Source organism: Piliocolobus tephrosceles, chromosome 1 (assembly GCF_002776525.5).
Source record: "Piliocolobus tephrosceles isolate RC106 chromosome 1, ASM277652v3, whole genome shotgun sequence".
Taxonomy (NCBI): domain Eukaryota; kingdom Metazoa; phylum Chordata; class Mammalia; order Primates; family Cercopithecidae; genus Piliocolobus; species Piliocolobus tephrosceles.
The window spans coordinates 194,936,319-194,946,389 of NC_045434.1; the positions used below are offsets into that span (position 1 = coordinate 194,936,319).

At 49.7% G+C, this 10,071-nt stretch overlaps 1 protein-coding gene across 2 annotated transcripts; it reads left to right on the forward strand.

Moving 5' to 3' along the window:
• Positions 1-1,063: 1,063 nt before the first annotated feature.
• On the forward strand, positions 1,064-6,982 carry IFI6 (interferon alpha inducible protein 6). 2 transcript variants are annotated; one of them, XM_023219495.2, is made up of 6 exons: positions 1,126-1,217; positions 2,191-2,225; positions 3,957-4,058; positions 4,516-4,593; positions 4,676-4,825; positions 6,570-6,982. In XM_023219495.2, exons 3-6 carry the CDS (start codon positions 3,989-3,991, stop codon positions 6,662-6,664), a joined length of 393 nt encoding a protein of 130 aa, XP_023075263.1. In that variant the 5' UTR covers positions 1,126-1,217; positions 2,191-2,225; positions 3,957-3,988; the 3' UTR covers positions 6,665-6,982. The 2 variants fall into 2 exon arrangements, with proteins under 2 accessions (XP_023075262.1, XP_023075263.1); XM_023219494.1 differs by lacking the exon at positions 2,191-2,225 and having other exon boundaries at positions 1,064-1,217.
• Positions 6,983-10,071: the final 3,089 nt, after the last annotated feature.

Consider the following 10,071-nt stretch of genomic DNA (forward strand, 5'->3'; position numbering starts at 1 on the left):
AAAAAAAAAAAAAAAAAAAAAAAAAAGAATCAACTCTGAATGGACATAAAGAACGTGGATCTCTGTGTCTCATGTTAATGCCGACCAGAGATCACCTGCCGCAGAGGAGGTTTTACAGCCCGATGGCCAGGATGTCCCATCCTGTGGATGTCAGCCAGCCTCTAAACTTAGCCCCATTATTGCCTTGCAATAGACCTATGAGTGTCTATTGCAAGGTAAGAATGGGGGTTAGAAATGAGTCCAACAACTTGGGCTCCCTCTCACCAAAACTGATCTGGCAATTGCCAAAATACAGCCAATCTTCCAGCAGCAGGTAGCAATATGGCAAAATTGCTCAATGAGAATAGCCAGCCATCTGGTGGCAGGTCAATTATTTCAGACCCCTTCCACTTGGGAGAAGGCAATGATTCATCCTTACCGGAATTTCTATGTTTTCCAAATAGAGGTTGCATTTCTGACCCATAGTGCTTCAAGCATCACCAGCCAAAGGCTTTAAAGAATGCTCAGTTCATTACCTAGGGCCAGAGGACCCATCTTGAAACTCAAGATGTATCATGATGGCTACACGAACACAGGCTTCACTGGTCTTACCATATGCCCACGCCGCAGAAGCAGCCAGCCTGAGAGACAATGGAACAAAGTGACTTAATTTCTAAAGTTCTGGGGGATTATAAACAGCATATGGTATGTCACATGACTACTGTGGGATTGGAAAAAGATCATGTAAATAGAGCATTTTGCACAGACCCTGGCATGCAGCAAGTGCTCAATAAATGGTAGGTGTTGTTTATTAGTTGGATTGAAGGGTGAAAGGCCTATGTGCCCCAGGGGGAGCTGGTGATCAGGCTTCACTAAGCCCAGTATGGCCTTAGCTCTCACCATAGTGTGACATGCTTTGAATACCCTGAGGGGGTCCAAAAGTCCTGAGCTTGAAGTGTATTTTTCTGCCAGCAGGCAGCACACAAATGCTTCCGCTGGGCGGAGCTGGGAGAGAAATGAAACTCTGCAGAGTGCAGGGGCTGGGAGAGAGGGGAAAACGAAACTGCAGAGTGCAGAAATAGAAACCCTGGCAGGGATTGGCTGCCTGGGGTGAGACGTGGGAGGATCCGCAAGTGATGATAAAAAGCCAGCCTTCAGCCGGAGAACCGTTTACTCGCCGCTGTGCCCATCTATCAGCAGGCTCCGGGCTGAAGATTGCTTCTCTTCTGTCCTCCAAGGTAAACTCAGGAGCTATGAAGTGTGGGCATCAGCTGCCACCCTCTGCCACTCTGCCTGCCTGCCCGTAAATCTCATGTTCTGAGAGCCAGGAGGCCCCTTCTCCAGGGAGCAGCATCCCTGAGTCCCTTTTAGTGCCCTGGGCTGGGACTTGTCTAAGAGGATGGGTTGGAGATTTTAGGGAGATTGGATACATGCCAAGAGGCATGAGACCCAGCTTACGGGTGCAATATCAGCGATCTGTGGCCTTAATCCTGTCACCTCTTGGAACCTTAATTGCTTCCTCTGTAAAAGGTAGGTTAAGTTGCCTTACCTGCTCAAAGGACTGGATGATTTTAGAAGCCCCTTTATTATAGGATCCAATGTGGCAGTGAGTTCATCTTTGAGGATAGATGAAGCCATCTGGAGTGGTTGTTAAAAATGTGGGCTTTGGGGCTGGGGCCGGGCGCGGTGGCTCACGCCTGTAATCCCAGCACTTTGGGAGGCCAAGGTGGGCAGATCACGAGATCAGGAGTTCAAGACCAGCCTGGCCAACATGGTGAAACCCTGTCACTACTAAAAATACAAAAATTTGCCGGGCATGCTGGCACATGGCTGTAATCCCAGCTACTCGGGAGGTTGAGGCAGGAGAATCCCTTGAAACCGTGAGGCGGAGGTTGCAGTGATCTGAGATCACGCCACTGCACTCCAGCCTGGGTGGCAGAGTGAGACTCTGTCTCTAAAAAAAAAAAAAAAAAGTGGGCTTTGGGTATTAGCCAATTGTGGGTTTAAACCCTGACTTTGCCACGACCTGGCTAGGCAGCCTTGGGAATATTACTTAATGTCTCTGAGCTTCAGTTCCTTACCTATAACATGTGGTTGGTAACAACGGTACCTACTTCATAGTATTATTATAGGTACAAGTGGACTGCATGCCATAAAGTGCTAAGTACTCAATACTTGAGAGGAGTTTCTTGTTTTTGTTTTTAATTTAAGGAAATGGCATTGAGCTGACAAAGGTCGCGTTAGAGGTGAGTCTGAGGGCATACGCATTTTCCAGTTTTGTGGTATAAAGGAAAGAGCATAGGTTCTGAATTTTGACAGTCTTGAATGTATACCCACGTTGCACAATTTGCTGTGTGACCTTTATCCCTTGTGATATTGTAAAATATATTTTTTCATCCCCCAGTTGCTGGCATACAACTCCTAAAATCCTTGGAATCTTCAAAGTGATAAATATCTTTTGAGTGTTAACCGTCTAATAAGTTGAGTGATGGCTGGCATTTCCTCTGGGGAGGGGAGAGGGGCTGAAGGTTAAGCTGATTACCAATGGGCAATGATTTAATCAATCGTGCCTATGTAATGAAGCCTCCATAAAAACACAAAAGGACAGGGTTTGAGGAGCTTCCAGATAGCGGAATACAAGGAGGTTCCCAGTGGGTGGTGCTTCTGGAGGGGAATGGAAACTCCATGTCCTTTGTCCCATACCTTGCCCTGTGCATCTCTTCATCTGGAGCATTTGTAATATCCATAAGGAATCAGTAAATGTGGCTGGGTGTGGTGGTTAACGCCTGTAATCCCAACACTTTGGGAGGCTGAGGCAGGCAGATTGCTTGAGCTCAGGAGTTCAAGACCAGGCAACATGGTGAAACTCTGTCTCAAAAAAAAAAAAAAAAAAAAAAATAGCTGGGTGTGGTGGTGCATACTTGTAGTCCCAGCTACTCTGGAGGCTGAGGTGGGAGGATCACTTGAGCCTGGGAGGCGAAGGTCGCAGTGAGCTGAGATGGGGCCACAGCACCCCAGCCTGAGCAACAGAGTGAGACCCCGTCTCAAAACAACACAAGATCAATTATTTTTAATAGAAAGAAACCAGTAAATGTAAGTAAAGTGTTTCCCTGAGTTCTGTGAGCTGCTCTAGCAAATTAATAAAACTGCAGAAGGGAATTGTGGGAACCCCAATTTATAGTCAGTCAGAAGCACAGGTGAAACAACCTAGGGCTTTCAATGGGCAGTCTGGGGGACTGAACCCTCAACATGTGGGATCGGCCACTATCTACCCATAGTGGTGTCAGAATTGAATTTGGGGACCCTCAGCTGGTGTTCACCAGAGGACTGATTGCTTGCTTGCTGGTGGGGAGAAACCCCCACACATCTGCTATCAGAAGCCTCTTGTACAGTGAGGGAAACTGAGTTTCTTTTTCCACACACCCTTCTGTGCTTTCTTTGTGAAAAAAATTAAATTGATGTGAGGCCAATGTTTGGTGCCTGTAGATATTCAATGCATTGTAAGAATGAGTTTATCTTTAAAAAAAATTTTTTTTAAGCAAATTCTATGCCTCAGGCACTGTTCAAAGTGCCGGGGATACAGCATGGAACAGTTACTAAATTCACAAGTACCCTCTGAAATAGGCTCTATTAATACCCTAATTTTAGAAATAAATAAACTGAAGCCAAGGGAAGCAAAGTACCCTAGTATCCTGCCCAAGGTCACTTGGGTACAAGGCCAAGAACAACCACAATCATGATATTGACATCTGCTGAAAACACCGTGCGAATCCTCACACCCGCCGGTTGGGGCAGGGACATCTCTGCCTCTGATGCGGAGAGGAAACGGATTCCCGAGGCTCCTGAGAGGGATCCTGGATTCCGTTCACCGCACCTCGCTGCTTTTTACTGATTCAGTCGGAATTGGAAGGGAAAACAACGGAGCTGATGAGCTCCAAAAATGCTCCGGGGACCATCTCCCTCTCGCCTATTCGCAGGTCTAGTGACGGAGCCTGCGTGCGGCGCCACCATGCGGCAGAAGGCGGTATCGCTTTTCTTGTGCTACCTGCTGCTCTTCACTTGCAGCGGGGTGGAGGCAGGTGAGAATGCGGGTAAGGGTGCAGGTAAGGGGGCAGGTAAGGATGCAGGTAAGGGTGCAGGTAAGGGGACAAGTAAGGAGGCAAATAAGGGTGCTGGGGGATGGGAGGAGTGTGGGATAAGGGAGAGAGTTTCAGGGTCCCGGGTGTAGACATTCTGGCGTGCTTCTGTAGAGACCCTGGCGTCCATTCCAATGGACAGTGCAGGGTTGGTGTTGCCAGAGTCCCGGATTCAAATCCCACTACTCTGTTAATTCCTCCATCCTACCGAAATTTATTCAATGCTAGTTCTGTGCCAGGCTCGGCACCCAGGGAAAAGTGCCTTCCCCTCTGTGAGGCTCTCTGAGTAGGAGAGTGGTGGCCCCCGCCTCCAGGAGTGGTCCTGAGCATCAGACACAGAGTAGGGGACCCCTGCCTTCCACCCCAACACCCCCACTACGCTTTGTCTGCTCTCCTGCAGGCAAGAAAAAGCACTCGGAGAGCTCGGACAGCGACTCCGGGTTCTGGAAGGCCCTGACCTTCATGGCCATCGGAGGAGGTGGGTCTGGAGGGGGAGAATCTCGGGCGGGTGGGGCGGGCCTCTGCCGAGGGCGCTCCCTCACCCGCTCCTGTTCCTCCAGGACTTGCGGTCGCCGGGCTGCCCGCGCTGGGCTTCACTGGCGCCGGCATCGCAGCCAACTCGGTGGCTTCCTCGCTGATGAGCTGGTCTGCGATCATGAATGGGGGCGGCGTGCCCGCCGGGGGGCTGGTGGCCACGCTGCAGAGCCTCGGTGAGTGCGGGGCCTGGGCCCCTGGTAAAACGTTCTTTAATATTATTATTTTCATCATACATATGGGGAAACTGAGGCACTCAGGATTTAAGTAATTTACTCAAGCAATTAAGTAGTTTACCAGGAATTAAGTGATTATTTATTTATTTTGAGACGGAGTCTGGCTGTGTCACCAAGGCAGGCTGAAGTGCAGTGGTGTGATCTCACTCACTACAACCTCCGCCTCCTGGGTTCAAGCGATTTTCCTACCACAGCCTCCCAAGTAGCTGGAATTACACGCGCCCGCCACCACGCCCGGCTAATTTTTGTATTTTTAGTAGAGATGGAGTTTCACCGTGTTGGCCAGGCTGGCCTCAAACTCCTGACCTCAGCTGATCCGCCCGTCTCGGAGTCCCAAAGTGCTGGGATTACAGGTGTGAGTCACTATGCCCAGCCAGGAATTAAGTAATTTACTCAAGTCTCTCTGCTAGTTTAGACCAGAGCCTAGATTCTGACCCAGTCAGTATGATGCCAGAAACCCCATTCTCAGTCTCAAAGGCTGGGTGCCTCACTGATGCTTTGGCCAAATCACAACAAGCCTCAGTTCTCTCAGCGGTGCGTTGGGGTGATCATCCTCAGTTTAACATTTTTTGAATCTGCTCAATCTCAGAGACCACAGTAGCAGAGAAATGTAGTAGAGTAACTCAAATCAATCTCACACCAAACGTGGTCTTGACTTGCACTTTTTGAACACCATGGAGGGAACAGATACAGAGCTCACAGTGACTCTTCTGTCTATCGATTGATCAATCTATTGATCTATTTATCCTAGATAAAGGTCAAAACAAGGTCTCACACTGCCAGGTTGGAATGCAGTGCATGATCACAGTTCACAGCAGCCTGGAACTCCCAGGTTCAAGCTATCCTCCTGCCTCAGACTCCCAAGTAGCTGGGACTACAGGCGCATACCGCCACCACGCCAGATTTTTTTTTTTTAGAGACAGGGTCTCATTGTGTTACCCAGGATGGTCTTGAATTCCTGGGCTCAAGCAATCCTCCCACTTTAGCCTCCCAAAGTGGGAGATTGCAGGCATGAGCCACTGTGCCGGCCCAGAGCGACTCATAAAAAATGGCCTCACTTCCCTCTCTATCCTGTCTCCCCACCCCACCCCCACCACTCTCTCACTCTGAGGCCTCCAAACTCCTGCAGAAAACCTGCCCCCAACAAACTTCCCTCTCTGCCTTTCTGAACCTTGCATCTTCTCTTCTCTCAATTCTGAATGGCAAAAGCCCAAAGAATCAGCCCAAAATAAGAGAGCCCTGCTCAGAGGGGGCCACACCCCTACAATGGGAGGGGAAGAGTGTGGAGGAGCCCAGGGACACCTCTGGGCTATAAAATAGTTGTCCTCTCACATGCCACATAGCTGTGACAAGATTAAATGATCCCTGGCTTGTGAACCCCCCACACCCACACAGGGCTCCATGAAGGTGGCTGTTGGCATGATTAATAACATGGTGTTTCCATGGCAGACATCAAGTGAAGGAGCCATTATTTTTGCCTTTTTCATCACAGAAACACATCTCTGATGTGGGATGTCAAGGCAAGGTAAAAATGGGACTCACTTTGTGGTAGTGCCATCCCCTCTCAGGGCCTCTGTTTCTCCATCTAGAAATGAGGAGTTGGACTCAACCAATGGTTTCCAGACATCTGGATTCCCGGGCCTGGCGCTTGGGCCCCGCTGACTCATCTGTGTTTGCTTTACAGGGGCTGCCGGCAGCAGCGTCACCATGGGCAAAATAGGTGCCCTGATCGGCTACACCACCCACAAGTATCTCAATAGTGAGGAGGATGAAGAGTAGCCAGCAGCTCCCAGAACCTCTTCTTCCTTCTTAGCCTAACTCTTCCAGTTAGGATCTAGAACTTTGCCTTTTTTTTTTTTTTTTTTTTTTTTGAGATGGGTTCTCACTATGTTGTCCAGGCTAGAGTGCAGTGGCTATTCACAGATGCGATCACAGTGCCCTACAGCCTCCAGCTCCTAGCCTCAAGTGATCCTCCTGTCTCAACCTCCCAAGCAGGATTACAAGCATGTGCCACCCATGCCCAGTATCCAGAACTTTCTCTATCACTGTCCCCAACAACCTAGATAAGAAAACAGAATAAACTTCTTCCAGAAAACACTTTGTCCTGCCGTCAATCATGTTTGCAGTGAGAAACCCAAACAGTCTGGCTCTGGCCTGTGCCATCCACACACCTCCATTCCCATTTTCACTTTGAGTCAACCACAGCTCCCGGAACACAACAAGTTGATTTTGTTTCTGGGCCTTAGCAAATGTTGGTCTCTCTACCCAGAATGTCTTCAGAAGCTCATGTGCCTGAAAAACTCCCTTCTGTCCTTCCAGCCTCAGTTCAGACATCCCCTTCTCTGGACTCCTGCCCAGCAGGGCCTCCTGTTTAAATGGACAGACTCGATTCCACAGGGTGCTTGGGGAGGCAGAACTCAGTTTCTTCTCACTGAGAGAAGCTTCCAGGTACTTCTCTGATTAGGCAGAGATGGAGAAGCCAGGTCTCCATTTTCTCAAGAAGTGCTAGTGATCACCCTCAGATGGAGAATAAAGTCAGCCCTTTGCTCTGGGGAAAGGGTGTAGCAGCAGCTTTTCGAGGGCTCAGCAAGGCCCCTGTTTCCTCATAGGACTCTGGGGATAGGGAGAACAGTTTGCGTATGGAGTTCATAGCCCTTCTGAATAGGAAGGAAAGGACAACCCAAACACATAGGAAGCATTCCGTAAATGTCAGTTATGATTGATTAAGGACTTGCCTAAAACAAAGAGGAAACAGCCAAGTGACAACCAGGAATGAGATCATGTGACTTTGGACTCAGGGTTTACTCTCTGGGGCTCACAGACCATATTCTTCGTTTCTTCCAAAGGTGGCACCAAATTAGGGTCTTTGCCCTTAGAAGAAGCCCCCTCCACTTATTCCCTTGGACAGCATCAAGGCCAGAGAGATGGACAGCTCTGCCCCGGAATTTTAGATCTGAGGCCTCAGCAGTCCTCAGGCTGAATGACACTGGAAATGACCAGTTCTTTATAGGGAGATGCCACCTTCCCCAGGATCCCTTGGGACCGGCCTGTGCAGGATAACTCCTTGCCTTCATTCTTCAAGTGATGGTGGGGGCCAAGGACACCACAGTGGATGGAACCCAGTTCCTACCTACTTGGGGCTTATGGTGCACTGAGGACCCCACCTTTTCCTTCCCTGTCACCACCTCCCCACCCCTATCTCCTTTCACCCACCCTCACCCTTGCCAGCTTTCAGGGACCACAATCATCCCATCTACAAAGCCTGTGGCAGAAGGGTGAACACACACCAGAATTCACTATCAGAAGTCGAGAGATGCTCAACGCACTTTTAAGTAATTATTTTTCTTGAGACGCAGTCTCACTCTCTTGCACAGGCTGGAGTGTGGTGACGTGATCTTGGCTCACTGCAGCCTCTGCCTCCCAGGTTCAAGCGATTCTCCTGCCTCAGCCTCCCAAGTAGCTGCGATTACAGGCACCTGCCACCACCTTCAGCTAATTTTTGTAGTTTTAGTGGAGAAGGGGTTTCGCCACGTTGGCCAGGTTGATTTTGAACTCCTGACCTCAGGTGATCCGCCTGAGGATCACTCCCAAAGTGCTGGGAATACAGGCATGAGCCACCGTGCCTGGCCTCAATACACTTTTAGATGCCTCCCTGGCAGCAACCTTCAGAGAGATACATGGCTGAGTCCCAGCCCAGCTCCAGGACTGAGTCACCTCAGACAAGTTAAGTACTCTCTTGGGGTCCCAGTTTCCTTGTTTTTGTTGTTGTTTGAGACAAAGAATCTTGCTCTGTTGCCCAGGCTGGAGTGCAGTGGTGCGATCTTGGCTCACTGCAACCTCCACCTCCCGGGTTCAAGCAATTCTTGTGCCTCAACCTCTCAAGTAGCTAGGATTATAGGTGTGCGCCACCATGCCCTGCTAATTTTTGTATTTTTAGTAGAGACGAGGTTTCACCATGTTGGCCAGGCTGGTCTCGAACTCCTGACCTCAAATCTGCCCACCTCGACCTGCAAAGTGCAGGGATTACAGGCGTGAGCCACCACGCCGGGCCTGCTTCCTTGTTTTCAAAACTAGGGTGAGGGTGTTACTTATCGTGGGCTCCAGAGCTTCCTCCTCTAAAACATCTGCTGAGCCTGAAGCACATGCTTCTGAGTCCCCTCAGCCCTGTCAGATCCTGGCTTTCTGAGGATGAATTTTATTTTTGGAAGCAGCCAAAAGCCACTCTGTAGTGCCAACTTTGGTGACTAAAGTGGGTGACGGTGTGGGGCGATGCCCATGTTTGGTCACAAATGAGGGTAACTAGAAACTAGCAGGGCTTGTCTCTACCCCGTCTCTACTAAATATAGAAAAATTAGCCGGGCGTGGTGGCACACGCCTGTAGTCCCAGTTACTTGGGAGGCTGAGGCAGGAGAATCGCTTGAACTCAGGAGGTGGAGGTTGCAGTGAGCCAAGATCACCCCATTGCACTCCAGCCTGGGCAACAGAGCGAGACTCTGTCTCAAAAAAAAAAAAAAAAAAAAGTCCAAAAATAGATCCCATCTCTGACTGCCAGCGTAGAGGCCCTCTGATCGCATCACTTTCCTATGGACCTGTTTCCCACTTTGTAAAATGGGCAAGGGAAGGAGTTGAACTCTCGTCCAGACCTAGAATGTCTTGCTCAAGTGCTCAAGTTAGGAGTGTCTTGCTCTTAAATAAAATATTTTAATCTAGGGATTTCTTTGTTCTTTAAGAGCCTTTCAGGACCCCCATACCCTTGAATCACCTTTCTCCCGGTAGGGGCACTCACAATTTCATGGGGCTATGTGCCGATCTGACCACCAGGTGGCAGTACAGTCCTATCTTGGAATCCATCAGCCCTCATCAGCCTTGAGCAGCTCCACAATTACCAACAGCCCTCCCTGGGGCAGGCCCCACCAAGGTTAGCTAGAGACGGAAATGAATAGACCTTGCCCCTGCTCAGTAGCAGGAGCTTCTGAAGCTCACGAGTGGTCCATCAGAGAATCCTTCCAGGGCCCACCTCCTCCTCTCTTCTCCAAGTCCTCAGTCCTACAATTTGGGGATCTCCAAACTCCCGAGCACAGCACTCAGGATTCTCTGCAGTCAGGTCTCACCTCCAGGCTCACTGCCTGCGCTCCCAGACCCGAGTCACAAGGATGAAAGTTAACGAGAGGAGCACGCCACACGCA